This window comes from Crotalus tigris, unplaced genomic scaffold, assembly GCF_016545835.1.
Source record: "Crotalus tigris isolate CLP2741 ecotype Arizona unplaced genomic scaffold, ASM1654583v1 scf7180000017591.2836849, whole genome shotgun sequence".
Taxonomy (NCBI): Eukaryota; Metazoa; Chordata; class Lepidosauria; order Squamata; family Viperidae; genus Crotalus; species Crotalus tigris.
In genome coordinates, this window is record NW_024096497.1 from 892,651 (window position 1) to 909,757 (window position 17,107).

Consider the following 17,107-nt stretch of genomic DNA (forward strand, 5'->3'; position numbering starts at 1 on the left):
CTTCTCCAGTTCTTTCTCTTCTATTCTGCTGTCTCCAGGCACTGCCACGTCCACTATCCAGACTTTTTTGTCTTTCTTATCGACAATTGTTAAGTCTGGGGTGTTATGTTGCAGGTGCTTGTCTGTTTGAATTCTGAAGTCCCAGAGCAGTTTAATTTTATCATTTTCTATGACTTTCTCTATTTTATGATCCCACCAGTTTTTGCTTACAGGCAAATGAATATTTTTTGCAGATCTTCCAATGCACCATTGTTGCTACTTTGTCATGCCGCTGCTTGTAATCAGTCTGTGCAATCTTCTTGCAACAGCTTACCAAGTGGTCCACTGTTTCTTCAGCTTCTTTGCATAGGCGGCACTTACTGTCTGTTGCTGTCTTCTCAATTTTGACTTTGTATGCATTTGTCCTTAAGGCTTGGTCTTGTGCAGCCAGAATTAGTCCCTCGGTCTCTTTCTTCAATTTTCCTGCTCTTAGCCATTGCCAGGTTTTATTATTATCTGCTTTCCCAGCTATTTTTTTCATGTATTGGCCATGTAGTGCTTTGTCTTCCCATGCCTCTATTCTGTTCTTCATTTGGTCTTTCTTGTAGGCCAGTTTGGTCTCTCCAGTAGTTAGTAAGCCTTCCTGATATACTAATTTCAGTGCATCTTCATCATTGTTCTTCAGATATTCTTCCAAAGCCATTTTTTCTTCTTCAACCATCTGATGTACTTGTAGCATTCCACGCCCACCTATTTGCCTTGGTAGATAAAGTCTATCAATGTCACTGCGTGGATGAAGGGCATGATTCATTGTCATTATTTTTCTGGTCTGCTATCCATTGCTTTTAGTTCTGCTTGAGTCCAGTCCACTATTCCAGCTGTGTACCTAATTACTGGAATTGCCCAGGTGTTGATTGCCTTTATGGTATTTGCTCCATTGAGTTTGGACTTTAAGATCTTCTTCACTCTCTTGATGTATTCACCTCTAATCTTTTTCTTGACTTCAGTGTGCTTGATGTTGTCAGCTTGAAGGATACCCAAGTATTTGTAGTACTCTTCCTCATCCAGACTCTTAATGTTATTTTCGTGGGGCATCTTGATTCCTTCAGTTTTCACTATTTTTCCTTGTTTGATAGTAAGTGTGGCACATTTGTCCAAGCCAAACTCCATTACAATATCTTGGCTATATATACGGACAGTGTTGAGCAGCGATTCTATTTCAGATGATGTTTTTCCATACAGCTTCAGATCATCCATGTAAAGGAGGTGGGATAGTCTGCAGATGTTTTTGATGTTTGATAGCCATGTCCTGAGTTATTCAGTATTGTTGACAGAGGAAACAGTGCAATAACAAATAGTAATGGTGATAATGAATCTCCTTGAAATATTCCTCTCTTGATATTAACCTCTCCCAGCCTCTCACCATTGATCTGCAACTGTGTCTTCCATTGTGCCATCGATCTTTGCACAAATTTTCTGATGTTTCTACTGACTCCTGTTATTTCTAGGCACTTTATTATCCAATCATGTGGCAGAGAGTCAAATGCCTTTTTGTAGTCAATCCATGCCACATTCAGGTTGGTCTTCCTTCTCTTGCAGTTTTCCAAGATCATTTTGTCTATTAGGAGTTGATCTTTTGTTCCTCTGCTATTGGGGCGGTTTCCTTTCTGCTCAGGTGGAAAGAGATTGTTTTCAACTAGATGCTGTTGTACTGCATCAGCTACCACACCAGTTAGTAATTTGAAAGTTGTTGGTAAGCAGGTAATTGGCCTGTAGTTACCTGGTGTTGCCCCTTTTGCTGGATTTTTCATTATTAGGTAGGTTTTCCCAGTTGTTAGCCACTTTTCAATTTCTCCTCCTTGTAGTATATTGTTGAACTGCTTGGCAATGAGTGGGTGTATAACAGTTAGATGTTTCAACCAAAACCCATGCAGTTCATCTTCACCTGGTGCTGACCAATTTTTGATTTTCTTTGCTCTTTTTTCTACCATTTTTGTTGTTATTACTAGTTCTTTCATTTCAACTTCTGTTTTATTTGCATCCACCTCTTTTAACCAAGCCGCATCCTTGTTGTATTTCTTTGGGTTATCCCATATCTGCTTCCAGAACTGCACTGTTTCTTCCTTGTCAGGTACTGACTGATTCCTTGCAGTTTCTCCATTGATGGATTGGTAGAAACGTTTCTGATTGGATTGAAATTGGAGGTTCTGCCTATAGTTTGCAATTCGAGCTTCATATCTACTGATTTTCCTGGCTATAGCTGTTATTTGTTGCTTTATTATTTCCAGTGCTTCCTTGATCTTCCTTGTTTCTAAGTGGTATTTCTTGATTAGGTATTCTTTGGTCTTCTTGTTCTTCAGCTTCTTTTCTTTCATCTGTTCTAGCTTGCTTGCATGTGATCTTAACTTGCTGATCTTATTTTCTAGTCTAACCTTCCATTTTTGTGGTGCACTGTTTGTTTGTTTTTCTTTTTTGTTGATTTTACATCCCAGGTATTCTGTTATAACTGCAGCTGTGCTGTACATTAGTTGGTTTGTTTCTTGCAGTGAATTGGTGCTTATACTTGCTATTGCAGTATTTGCATCTTTTAATGCTTGTGCTAGCTGTTTCTTTGGAACAAGCTTCAATGCAGGCAGCCTTATTCTGTTGTTTTTGTGCTGTTCTAGATGCTCAGTTATTCTTTGTTTCAATTCTTTTATTTCTTTAGTTAGAGGGTTTTGTTCTTCCTGAGGAAGAGGTGCCTGGTTTCCAAATGAGAACAGTTGTATATCTCTGCTGGATTCCTTCACTGCCAACTCCCCCTGGTTTGCCTCTACATTCTGAATTACTTCTGGTAAGGCTTTGATTTCTTTGCCCTGGGTAAACCTTTGCAGTTCGTCCAATTCTGTTTCTGTGAATACTTTATTTCGTGTTATAAATCGGCGTTGATCTGCTAGTCTCTGTTCTGTTATTTCTGATTCTGGATGTTGTTCTTTCCAGAATGGTGCATTCGTTTTAGATATCCTCGCTTGTTGGACTTGATCTGTAGTAACAGATCATTATTTCTTTGTTTTCCATCACTGTGTATCTGCGACGGGTAAACACCTTTTCTTCCAGTAGTTCTGCAGCTGCTGGCCCTGGTTGCTCAGCCAACAGTCCTGAGTCCTGTAACCCATTTTTCACCAGATATCCAGGAACTCCAATATCTAGTGCGGACCTTGTTAACCCGGGCGACGTCCGAGCCGTTATGGCATTCTGAAATTTACGTCTCACCATATTTTTTATGGGAGAGACACTCTTTGTCTGACTCCTGTGATGAGACCTGTCCAGTATGGTTGAACCTCTGGCATAGCTCTCATCTTCCTCAGAGTACACAAGCCCCACAACCACGTCAAGGTAGTGCCTCACTGGGGGATTATTATTATTATTATTATTATTATTATTATTATTATTATTAACCTGACAACAACCACATGTTACAAACACGATTGGCTAATTTTACACAGAATACTGTAGGCCAAAATCAAATAAACCACATTATGGCATAGCATAAAGTGTGCAGTGGAAGTTTTGTTATTCATGAATGACAGATGACAAAAGCAGGAACACTGAAGTTGGAACTGATCTCTCCTTTCTCTCATCTGCAAGAATTACTTTCTCTGTCCTTTGGACCCCCTGGTTGAAAGTTACAAACATCTAGCATTCCTGGAGGGTATTGAGTTGCTCTGGATCATAAGGTTTAGGCCAGGGGTAAGCAACCTTGGCTCTTTTATGACTCGTGGACTTCAACTCCCAGAATTCCTGAGCCAGCCATGCTGGTTTAGGCAGATACTTGCAAAGGAGTTTAACTGCATGAAAGGCCTTTGTTCAAAATTCAGTAATATTTGGCATGGGGTGGGAGGGGATATCTGTCATTGTAGTGTTGATTATCCCAAATAACTTCATTTCCTGAAATTTATCCAAAAACTCCAAATGTACAATTCTGCTTTAGAGTACAGGTTTTCCTTGACTTCTTACTGTAATAGGTTCATAAATCATTGTAGTCGTAAACTGAGGCATCACATGACCAGATCTATTTTTTTAACTCTCTTTTTTTTGAGGCAGCTGCTAAACAAATGCTTTAGTCATTTAAGTTAATCCATTTTCTCCCTTTGGCATTGCTGGAAACTGGAAGTAAATAGCAGAAAAACGGCAAAAAAAGATTGCAGATTGAATGATGATGAGATGTGAAAATTGCCACAAATGCTGACTGATTGCCAAGCACATAAATGGTGATCATGTAATCATGGGGTGGGTATTCACCCATCATAACTTTGAAAATAGATAATTAAGTGACTGGTCTTAAATTGAGGATTATCTATACTTAAAAGGGCATTTCCAGGCCCAGAAAAAGAAAAGGTCTCTGAAGAGAAAAGGGGGTCACGTTATTCACCAAAGCACCAGAGGGTAGGACAAGAAACAATGGTTGGAAACTGATCAAAGAGAGAAGCTACCTGGAATTAAGGAGAAACTTCCTGACAGTGAGGACAATTAACCAGTGGAACAGCCTGCCTCCAGAAATCGTGGGCGCTCCATCACTGAAGATTTTTAAGAAGAGGCTAGACAGCCAATTGTCTGAGATGGTATAGGTCCTCCTGCTTAAACGGGGCTGGACTAGAAGACCTCCAAGGTCTCTTCCAGCTCTATTCTGTTCTGTTCTAGTATGAATTGATTTTTTTCTTGCTCTAAAAAGCATTTCATAAAAGCTAGATATGAAATGCTTTCAATTGCAAGGATTTTTACCACATTTTTCCTCCCCGGAATGTCTCCTGATGCTTTCCATGCCAAGATAAACATCATCCACTGGATTTTTGAATGTCAGCAGAGAGAGACAGACAGACAGACAGAGACAGGGAAAGGGAGGGGGAGAGAGAGGGGGGAAGGGGGAGAGGGAGGGAGGGAGGGACAGAGAGTGGAAGGGAGAGAGAGAGAGAGAGACAGAGAGGGGAAGGGGGAGGGAGGGGGAAGGGGGAGGGAGGGAGACACAGAGAGGGGGAGGGAGGGAAGAGAGGAGGGGTAAGGGGGGAGGGAGGAAAAGAGAGGGGAAGGGGGAGGGAGGGAGGGAGGGAGAAGCCTCTGAAGGGATAGGGAGGCATAAAAAACAAGAAATTCTTGGTGGCAGCCTCTCAAATACTGGAATACTGCTATCATGTCTCCCCTATTTCTTCTTTTCTTTAGACTAGCCAAACCCAAGTCCTGCAGCCATTCTTCGTATGTTTTAGTCTCCAGGAATTTAATCATCTTAGTTGCTCTTATCTGAATTTTTTCCAAACTCTCAACATCTTTTTTGTGATATGGTGACCAAAATTGGCTGCAGTATTCCAGGTGTAGTCTTACTAGGGTTTTATAAAGCGGTACTACTACTTTGGGTGATCTTGATTCTATGCCTCTATGCCTACTCCTGTAGCCCATCACAACTTTATTATTCTTTTGTATTCAAAGATGGAAACTCCAGATTTTTCTTCACATACATCTGACTGAGACACAAAGATGCCCTGTTTTTTGGGCCATTTTCCTCTGATGTTGCCTTCCTGTCATGTCCAATTCATGAATGAGACAGACTTAAATTATTCTTACCTGTACTGTTTTTCCCTCATAAACCAAGAGCATCTAAAAACCAAGAACATCCAAAAGCAGCCATCAAATGTGCAAAATTTGCTGTATATATCCAGGATAAAGTCAGGTGGCAAATAGAGGCTGGGATCAGAATGGGACTATTTCAGACTGATAATGGACATGCTCCTTTTCCTCTTATGTGCCCTCCTTAACATTCTGCAGGACAGCATTACACTGCGGTTCTTTTAGATCTTCAGAACTCCACTTGACTGCCCAGCCAGGATTAAGGTGATCACTTAGTTTAGCACAGGGGTATCAAACTCAATTTCACTGAGGGCTGCATCAGTATTGTGGTTGCCCTGGGGAGGGCAGGTGGGTGTGGCCAGAGTGGGTGCAGCCTATTGAGTGGGCGTGGATGGAATGGGTGTGGCTACTGGTGGGCATGGCCAGTTCTACAACATTCGCGTCAAGGGTGCCTGTCGGGGCCTGGGCAGGAGTGGGACAGATCTGAGGGTCTCTGGCAGAAGGGGGTGGGACTGGGGCAAGTGCCAAGGCATGGTCCACTGGGGCAAGTGCCAAGATGGCCACCACAAAATTGTACCTTGGCTCCCAGCTGGCCTGGGCCAGGGTCAAGGCAGCGGGGGCCGTTCCCTCACTGTTTCCAGGATGGCTTCGCAGGCCACATGAAACCACTTCGCAGGCCGCATCTGGCCCCCGGGCCTTGTGTTTGACATGTCTGGTTTAGCATAACTCTTCTCCTCATCCCCCTTTTAAGAGAGCATGGTAAACTCTGGAATAGCAGTTGTTGCCCATATACATGTAATTCCACTCCTGAAAGGACTGCTAGAGTCTGGATCCCTCTGTCCTTTCCCCATGACAATTACAGTAGGTCTTCCCCACTCCCAATTGCTGGTCTGACGTCTCAAGGTCTCTTGCTCTGTCCCTTGCCCTGTCCCTTAGCCCAATCTGGTTGCTCACCTAGGCAGCTTCACTCACCTGGCTCAGTTCACTTCCATTGTCCTTCATTGCATCTGGCACCTCCTCTGTTCATTGACTCACCCACTCATATGGATCAGCTCATTTCTGCTGTTGTTTGGTACATCTGGCACCCTCTCTGTTCACTGGGTCACTTACTTGCCTGGTGTATCTGGTGCTCCTTCTAGGCACTGGTTCAGCCATTTGCCTGGTGGCTTCTCTCCCTCCCTCCCTCCCCCCCTCTCCCCCCATTGCCTCCTGTGCAGCCCCACCAAGCAGGGATCGTGTGATGGGGTGGTGGCAGGTCCCATCTTTCTCCTCTTCCTATGTTTACTTTGCACCCATCTCTGTTTGCCTCCTGCCATTTCTCCATTTGTCTGTCTCTCTGTGTCTCTCTTTCTTTTCTACCTCTCTCTTCCTTTGTTCCCCCTTTGTGCCACATGCCTGTTCCTTTTATATCCTCGTCCCCTGGGCCATCCCTTCCCTCCTAATTTCTGGCAGGTTGTCTGCCCAGTGATCATCCACTGGCTGAGCATCGCTTCCTGCAACTGTCCCAAGTCCTGCCATACTGAGTGCCATAGTCCCAGGACATCTCCAGCCGGGCAATCACCCAGGTGCCTGCAGTGATAGGGGCTGCCAATCAGCTGGGCTCTCCTGCCTCTCCCTTGCCCCAACTGGATCTCCCTGAGATCCCTCTGGAAGTGGTGCAAGGTGATCAGACCCTGGGACACCCGCAGCCAAGCTGCTCAGCTGATTAGCACTACACCCCACTGTCGACTGTCCCTACTATACACACTCCCTGCTACACAAAGAAAGGAAGAAAATTCCTAAGTAAAGGAGCTGCTTCTAACACAGCTTCCTTTCTGTTTATTTTTTACTTTGTTCAGCTTGAGTTAGGAAAGAATGGGGCATAGAGAAAGACACAGGAAGGAACTGCCAGACCTGCCCCTTTCTTGTTGTAACTCTACAGATGACAAAAGTTTTTTTTTTTTTTTAATTTCCTGGCTGATGACAAGTAAAAGAAGGCAGTAAAACTGGAGGAACTGACCGAATGGTTTGATTATCACACTGTACCATCCAAAACTAGGACAGTGCCATGTAGCAGTGACTTAGAACAGATGCATTACTGAAGAAGCAGGATAGAGTTTGGCAATTTGGGTAGAGAATTGCGTAACAGTAGAGGCTGAAGTAAATAGCACTTGAATTCAGCCATGAGGAAAGACCTTTGGAAGTTCTAATATTCACCATCCTTCTGAGAAAAGTTCTGCTCCTTGTTACCTTAGGTCTACTTCATTCTAAAAATATATTTTAGGCCAGTCAGTTTTCCCCAATTTGGTACCTTCTAGATTTCTCAATCCAATTGTAGTCCTAAATGCATCTGAAGGATTGCAGGCTGGAGGAATGTGATAGCATTGAAATGCTACTATTCGGCAAGCGGGAATCAGAAATCTGAGCTGTAGACTATGCAAAATATGTCATGCACTTGTGCTTATGTTATCTCATAATCGTTCATCATCCTGCACTAAGAGAGGACTTACTCTTAACACAACAATGAGGGGATTGCTAAAGAACCACTTTGGTATTTGAACCAGAGACGCCCCAAGAACACCACCCATGATGAGGAAGATACAGGATTTTGATCACTAAATAAATTCTTCTCCTTTTTGACTAAAATAAGTGACAGTTAAGCTTGATTTAGCTTGTCCAAAACAGTGTAGCCATTGACGCATAAGGGAAGAGTAGTTGCAAATGCAGACCTCCTAAATCTCAGTTACATGTTGTATGAAGATGCATGTCCTGTATGGTGATTGGTTGATCCAGTTTCCTGTTTATACTTTGTTGTTTGAGTGTCCCCAAATGTAAATGCAACAACTATTCAACTTTCTGAATTACAGACACATACATTACCTGACATGAGCCTTTATCTCTTGCTTGCCACTGGGATTTCCTGTTTAAATTGATCTCCCCATGATTTAGTTGAAGAGAGAATGGGGAGGAAGAGAGTGATCATATTTCTCTTTCTCCCTTTTTTCTCATCAACATATAAAGTTCTCCCATCATCATTGCCACTGGGGCTACTTTTAAACTTAGATAATTTCAAAGACAGTCATGGGTTATCCATGTGAAATGCTATGGCTATCTAAAAAATAGATATTTCAGATTTCAGAATTTTAATTTGCCTTAGGACCACAATCCCCACAAAGTTTGGAATGTTGTGAAACTCTTGAAGAGTGGATTATGTCTACCAATGGCTCAGGTTGTTGCTGAAGTCCACCAAAATGGGTTTGTGACGAGTATGTCATACCTTGGGTCTCACCGGATGCCCAGGAAGTCTCTTAACTTGGAATTGTCCTTGTGAGCTTCTTCAAACCCATAATTCGGTTCTCAGAGGGACAGTGACATAAGGGGACAATGAGACCAAGGTCAGAAGCCCACCTCTACCGAGATATCTCTGTTACCTCTTCTTTCTGATGTATTTTGAAGCCCCATTCTGTATGGAATATGCAGCTCAACATCAAATAATCCATCTACAAACTGATCCAAGTGCAGGAAATGGGGCAAAATAGCTATAATGACTTTTTTCCATCCAGTTAGGAATCACTGGTAGAAGAAGTCTCAAGTGTATTTTTGCATGCTTTGTGTGCCTGTTTAATAATTGCTTTCCTTTTAATTCCTGCCTGTACATTATTTTCTGTGTTAAACTAAAAGTGAAAATGTGTTCCCTCCATAGCCTAATCCTCATTTATTCCTTTAATTTCCAGCAAGCAACATTGTTTTCATGTCTACCAAAGCTGTTTTAGTGGATTTTGGGCTTAGTGTTCAAATGACAGAAGATGTTTACTATCCCAAAGAACTTCGAGGAACAGAGGTAATGATTCTCCATGAGAAGATAGCCTTATCGCTGCCCCCTCTGTATCATAGTAATTGCAGAAGAATGAGATGGAACCCTGGATAATGGAAATATTCATATTAGTAAAGTTGGAAGGGACCTTGGAGGTCATCTAGTCCAACCCCCTCTATCCATCTTCTCCAGTTTATTATGCATAACCACCATAGTGTGGTTAAACAGCTTAGACATAACATTTAGAATTTATCAAGATTGATACTAGCTAAACATTCCTATTGGATAGAATTGCACCAGCATCCTTTTGTCTAATGGTAAAAGAAAACCAGTGAAACACTACAGAAGTGTGTTTCAGATCTAGACAGGTTCAAACAGAAGCAAGCCGCCCTACACATTTGGTCATTATTATCAATATAAATCTTTATTAAATCTTAAATAGGATAGTCTGTTATGATTTCTTGCCCTTTGTTCACCATGCATCACTGCATCAAAATTGGCAGCCAAATTTGGCACCAACAATTCTCCTATTTCTCTGAGCAAATGTTCAAATTTTGCATGGCTTTTTAGTGAGATCAGCAAAAAAGGCAAAGATTATTTTTTTAAAAAAACCTTCTAGGTCAAACTGCTTGGCTTTAAAGGTGATTCCAGGGTATAGTTGTCACAGAAGCTAATTTTCTTTTGGATTTTATTTGCAGATTTACATGAGTCCAGAAGTGATTCTCTGCCGAGGCCACAATACAAAAGCTGACATCTACAGCCTAGGAACAACCATCATCCACATGCAAACTGGCATTCCACCATGGGTCAGTCGATATCCTCGTGCAGCCTATCCCTCCTATCTCTACATAGTAAGTTTATTTAATTGATTGTCCAATAGATATTCAGCTGCCAATTGGCAACCTCTTTCTATAGACTTTATAGTAGTGCAGACTGGGAGTTGAAGTCCACTCATCTTAAACTTAGCAAGGTTGAAAAACACTGGGTTAGATAATTGGGTAAAACCTTTTGGTTTTGTAAACGTGATGAGGTTTTTAGAAATGGAACTGTGTTGATTTGCTCTCAGTATCATGCAGGGTGTGTTTAGCAGCAGAACTGGAAGAAAACCATAGTATGGTAGGATTTGTTGAAAATCTAGGGTATATTTGGGAAATCTACTTTCTTTTCCAGCATTAGAGTTTTGCATTCATTAATCCTAACCCCAAACAAAATATGAGGCAACGTGAGTTGGCAACTACATTGCTTATTGTTTATTATATGTTTATTACCTCTGAACGGGCTTAGACAATAAGGTATGATAAATAACATACAATAATCATCATATTATCAATATTTTAAGTATACCAAATAGTAACTGCAGTTAATCTAAATCATATGCCAATCATTGAAATACAATGCCTTATAATACAAATCAACTGATAGGTTCATGCCAAGCTCTGGGGTACAGGTGATCCTCAATTTTTGACTGGCTGTTCAGCAACAGTTCAAGGCTAAAATGGCCAGGGTTACTCATCACATGATCGTTTTTCAGTGATCAGCCTGCATTTATAGATTGTTTGGTTCTGTGACTATGATTAATTACCTTTTTTGCTAGAAACAAAAAACACTTAATTGGGATAATGGATTTGCCTAAAAATATCATGTTCATGTTACAACCACTGCAAGAAATTGGGCGCAGTCACATGGTGATCTGCTTAAAAGCTAGAACAACTTACAAATATAATTCTGGATTCAATCGCAGTCATATGTCAAGGTCTACTTGTCTCTCTCATTCTAATCTCAGTTCACAAGGGCACATTGGAAAAGCCATGCTTTTGCTTCTGTGTACCACATATGCACCCAGTGCATCCTGGTGCTGCTGGTGCCGCTGCCATGAGGTGCATCCTGTTGGTATTGCCACCGCCACGAGGTGCATGCCGCGACACACCTCATGGCTGTGGCAACAACAGCGGGACGGACCTCACAGTGGTGCAATGCATCTTGCAATGGTGGCAACAACAGCAGGACACGCCTCACAGTGGCAGCCATGGCAGCGGAACACACCTTGTGGCAGCAGCAACAGCCCTGTGGCATGGTAAGTGGGTGTAGGGTACGTGGGGTAGCTCCCCACTTCCCCCACCAGCTCCCCACTTTCCCCCACCTTGCCTCACCTCATGCCTTAGCAAATAAGTAGGGCTTATTTTGGGGATAAGGCTTATATAAGGCCCACCCCAAAATATCAGGCTAGGGCTTATTTTTGGGGTAGGTCTTATTTTCAGGGAAACACGGTAAGTACCCATCCTGTTTCTTTAAAGAAGGATTCTAATCCATGCTTCTGCGTGCAGTATATTCATGCTTATCATCCTCTATTCTCATAGATATCTAAACACTGCTTTTCTTGGTGGGATGTGTTTGTATGCATATGTATGTGTGCATTTGGGTGTGGTGGAAAGGATTGTTGCTTTGCGTTTCTTTAAATATGCAAGGAGTCAAACTTGAAAGCTTCCAAAATTCCTTCCAAATGTGTGATTACCCGCTAGTCCAACCCTGGGGAAGAGACAACTTCAGTTGTCAAGTAGCACAGGAAAAAGGATTAAGCAGTGGCCTCTCAGCACCACTACAATCTAAATTTCTGTGTAAAACCTTCCCCAACTGGTTGATTGGGAACTCCCATGTTTCCATTGTATTAGAGATAATCATAGCTATTCTGTTGTATTCAATCCAGACAACTGAGATGGTGGTCCCATAATTATGTACCAAGCAGCATAGAGTTAACATTCATATTCACAGAAAACTAAGGTCAGAGGGGAGATTTTTGGTATTTGGCTTGGGAAAAAAATAGAAGTATACTTAGTCCTGGGAGGTTTGACTACTGAAATATAGTGAAAACAAAACATTGTGGATATGAATCTATGAAGGAAGCTGGGATGCTGCTGTGATACCTTTCAGGCCTTTTGCATTCCCATTGTGTAAAACTTCACAAACCTCAACAGGATTGTGGATATGGGAACAATTTGGAGAATGAAGATGTTTTGTTGATCTGCATGGGAGGGAGATAAAAACTACAAGCTGAGAAATTTGCAAGCAAAAGATGAATTTTTAAAAAGCAGCTCTGAGCAATTCAGCTTACTTGTCTCTCTACAGCAGCGGTTCTCAACCTATGGGTTGCGACCCCATTTGGGGTTGATCGACCATTTCTCGGGGGTCGCCAAACAAGGCAATCCGCCATTTTCCCCCTCGAGGGGGCGCCGCCGCGCATGCGCGCCGCGCATGGAGGCGCCGCGCATGCGTGCGGCACCGCCCCGTGCATGGGGGCAGCGCCGTGCATGGGGCGGCGCATGCGCGACACATTTGTGTGACGGGGGTCGCCGTCACACAAACGTTGAGAAGCACTGCTCTACAGAATCTAAACTTGACCAGCCAGAACTATAAAATTCATCAGTACTGTTTTTGAATGTAATGAAAATTGGTTCAAAGCTTAGTTGATTAAAATTAGGCAGAATTATACAATCAGAAATAGAACATTAAAAATATATTCAATATTTCTATATAGACTTTCACATATACAAGTCCTGCCTGACTTTGAAACCAATTTAAGTATTTCCAGTTGCAAAGCTGGCAAATTATGCCTTGGGAGGTTGTGCTTTGTTCCTATTTTGGGGGCAAGTTTTAATGTGAAGCTAGCTCTGCTTCCAGAATTCTTCTGGCTTTTTGTCTCAGGAGTAGAATGACCATTTTCCAACCTGTGAATCAGAGAAAGGAAATTCCTAAAGCGGTAACTTTACAGCACGCATATATTCGTGCAACTCTAGGGAACTTTTTCCTGCCTCCTCTTAAGCACCATGTTTCAATCTTCCTTTTTTAAACATTCTTTTGATAGATCCATAAACAGGCTCCGCCACTTGAGGACATTGCTGAGGATTGCAGTGCTAATATGAGACAATTATTGGAAGCTGCTCTTGAAAGGAATCCCAACCAGAGACTTTCGGCTACAGAATTGCTCAAACATGAAGCCTTGCACCCATCACGGGAGGAACAGCCTCGGTGTCAGAGTTTGGACTCAGCTCTTTTTGCACGAAAGAAGTTGCTGGAGAAAAATGAGTCGGAACTCTCTGAGAATATTTCAGGTATAATCTGCTCTTATCTCCAGCTGCTTCCAGACAACTTCAGTCCTTATAACAAAGACCCACGCACTTCCCTAGCCATGTAATAAAAGTCTGAGAGCCAGCAAGACCAATATTTAAGTGCAAGGCAGAATCCTTCTTAATTGAAAAGGCTTTAGATGAAGTGTGTCATTCCGCAAAATCAGTTCACATTGGCATCTAGGAATCTCAAGTATTTTGGAGCTTTCAAAATTGTGTAATCTAAGTGGTCCTCAGGTTACAATCACTCATTCAGCAATTATTCAAACTTGCCATAGGACTGAATGACGGGAACTTATATTGGATCCTCAGAATTCTGGTCATTGCAATGTTCCTGCAGTCATATGCTTGCAATCCTAATACTTGGATTGCCATTATAACCCAAGGACTATCTATAATGTTCTGCAGAATATGGAATATTAGATTATTTTCTAAAAATGGTTAATAGTAGTAACTGCTCAATAGTAGTAACTGTGAGAAGGACCTCGGAGTCGTAGTGGACAATCACCTAAATATGAGCCAGCGTTGTGCTGCAGCTGCCAAAAAGGCCAACACAGTGCTAGGCTGCATTAACAGAGGGATAGAATCAAGATCACGTGAAGTGTTAATACCACTTTACAATGCCTTGGTAAGGCCACACTTGGAATACTGCATCCAGTTTTGGTCACCATGATGTAAAAAAAGATGTTCAGACTCTAGAAAGAGTACAGAGAAGAGCAACAAAGATAGAGGCTAAAACATATAAGGAACGGTTGCTGGAATTGGATATGTCTAGTTTAATGAAGAGAAGGACGAGGGGGGACATGATAGCAGTGTTCCAATATCTCAGGGGCTGCCACAAAAAAGAGGGAGTCAAGCTATTCTCCAAAGCGCCTGAGGGCAGGACAAGAAGCAACGGGTGGAAACTAACCAAGGAGAGAAGCAACCTAGAACTAAGGAGAAACTTCCTGACAGTGAGAACAATTAACCAGTGGAACAACCTGCCTCCAGAAGCAGTGAATGCTCCAACACTGGAAGTTTTTAAGAAGAAACAGCCATTTGTCCGAAATGGTATAGGGTTACCTGCCTGAGCAGGGGGTTGGACTAGATGACCTCCAAGGTCCCTTCCAACTTTACTATTATTATTATTATTATTAATCATAATAGAAGACAAACCTGAGTGCAGTTGGTTGCGGTGCCTGTCGCCTTCATTTTCCTAGAACTTCATTATTTTTGTCAATAATGTCTTTTAACAGTGCAGTCAGAAGTAAATTTCATAGTTCATCAGGTTACTTTTCTCCTAGCCAATGTAAGGTCAATATGGTTTTTATTTAATAATTGTGGCCTTCATTCCTGATTTTCTTGTATTCGTTTGTCAAATAATTCCTGTTCTGACAGAGCTAAGACAAATCTGCATCAGCTCACATAAAGCTCTATTTTATATTTGATATAAAACTTCATTAGAAATGTGCTCATCCCTAATTAATTTTGTAATTAATTTACAAAATTAATTATTTCTCATGCTCATTATACATTTAGTGGATGCCAAGGAGGGATTTAATGAAGAATACTTTAAGGCTTGCTAAAGGAACAAACATCTATTTAGTTGATGATAATGTTTAGCTAACAAGAGTAAAACTTTATCTTCCTCTTTGAAGTTATCTTAATTGGGAGCCATCATTATGTATACAATTCCTCTACTTATTTATAGAGGAAAGAGAGGAGCTCATAAACCATAGAATCACAGAACTGTGGAATTGGGAGGGACCACAAAATTAGTCCAATTCTTTGCAATGTGGAGGAAAACCAATTAATGCATCCTGAAACGGTAATTGACCAATCTCCAGAGATGGAGAACCCCCAGTCTACATAGTTAATTGTTCTGAAACTACTTTTCTAGTGTATAATATATTTTGTCCTTTAATTTTTCCTTGTTAGATTCTTCAAGTCTTGGGATTACTGAGGAATCGGATTTGCTCAGGAGACAGCGTTCATTATATATAGACCTTGGAGCATTAGCTGGCTACTTTAATATTGTCCGGGGACCAACAGCATTAGATTATGACTAGATTTGAGGATCTCTCATGTGGAATTGAACAGGAATACTATATATATAGAAGGATAGGAGAGAGAGAAAAGCTTTAATTGGCTGTGCTTGGATTCTTTGAACTCTTAACAATGTTTAATGAATGTACTGTACTGGATGAATTCCGTTGCTACTTCTAATCACTCCCCCATCCCAGTGCTCTGGTAACTGATTTTTAATACGGTTACACTGATTGGTTTGCTTTGATTATCAAGTGAAATAATCATCTCCTTTTTAAATAATATTTTGAGACTTTTTTGTCATACTTCCTAACTCTCAGTGCTGTTGCAATGACCTCCTTTTTTCAGACTGAGGGTGTGGCAAATTTAAGAATTCTGTACATAAGCTAAGAACATTTCCAAGAGAACAAGACTGAATTCAACATCACCTAGTTTCCTAATTAATATGTATTGTTTAATTCATGTATATCTACTGGTTTGAGGAAGAAAACCCCTATTGTGACTTGCACCTCCTGTTTAAATTTTTAATTATCAAGCTGCTAGACAGAGAATTGTCAAAATGCCTGTTCCCCATGCTGGCTGCAAATATTTTCTATCAAAATAGTTCTTTGGCATGAATGGGAACTATGCCAATTCTTGAGATAAATTCTGTCATGTGAATGTAAATTACACAAAGACTTAGTAACTGTAATCATAGGCTATTTGAATGTTAATACATTGTATAATGCTCATGAGGGTGAGCTTAATTTAATTTAAGAACTATGTGTTAAAAATAGACATGTAGTTAGGTGTTATGATTGTTTTATTTCCTATGGGAAAAATACCTCCTTTTGTTTTTGAAGATTTGAGTACATTTAAAACAGTGTTTTGAATGATAGTAAAACTGGTTCAAGAACAAAGCTTTGTACATCCTGTGGGATGAATATATCAACTTTTATAAAACAGTTTAGTAGTTTATTAAGCTATTTTTTAAGAGGCATACTATGTATGTTATAAATAGAGTGATTAATAACATCATGGTTTAGATTTTATATTTAAATGTCTTTGTATGTAAAATGCATTTGTATAAATTTCTTGAAGTCCTAATTCCTGAATCAGCTATTGTAAAAAATAATAAATTTCTATTAAACATATTTACTGTGAAAGTGATATGAAATTATTAGTTTGTTTTGTTCCATTTCTCTTTTGTTGTTAAGCATGTTTATTTCAAAGCTGTTGGGAGGGCAAATTTTCAGAGACTGTTACTTAACTTCTGGATTTTCTAGAGAATCACAGGGAAGCTTCTTGTGACAAAAAGGGTGGTCAAGTTCTGTCTTCCACATCTGTCTGTCTGTCTTTCTGTCTATCTATCTGTCTGTCTGTCTATCTATCTATCTATTTACCATCCACATAATCTACATCTCAATGCAATTATATGACTCTTGGCAGTTCACAATAATAAAGCAGAATAATCAGACCAAAATATTACAATATACATTAAAGCAATATATAAAGCAATACACAAAAGTCTTAAAAAGTTCTGTTTTTCAGGAAAGCTAATATGTTGGAGAAAAGTGGACCACTACAGAAAATCAATGCTTTTGGCTTTAGG

At 40.8% G+C, this 17,107-nt stretch overlaps 1 protein-coding gene across 2 annotated transcripts in view; it reads left to right on the plus strand.

Moving 5' to 3' along the window:
• Positions 1-16,672, plus strand: part of MAP3K8 (mitogen-activated protein kinase kinase kinase 8) — a 55,960-nt gene extending 39,288 nt beyond the window's left edge. For both annotated transcript variants that reach the window (XM_039363808.1, XM_039363817.1), the window contains 4 exons: positions 9,291-9,397; positions 10,069-10,221; positions 13,230-13,476; positions 15,409-16,672. In XM_039363808.1, the coding sequence (XP_039219742.1) occupies positions 9,291-9,397; positions 10,069-10,221; positions 13,230-13,476; positions 15,409-15,539 (638 nt within the window). In that variant the 3' untranslated portion in view covers positions 15,540-16,672. The remainder of the gene's footprint in view (positions 1-9,290; positions 9,398-10,068; positions 10,222-13,229; positions 13,477-15,408) is intronic.
• Positions 16,673-17,107: the final 435 nt, after the last annotated feature.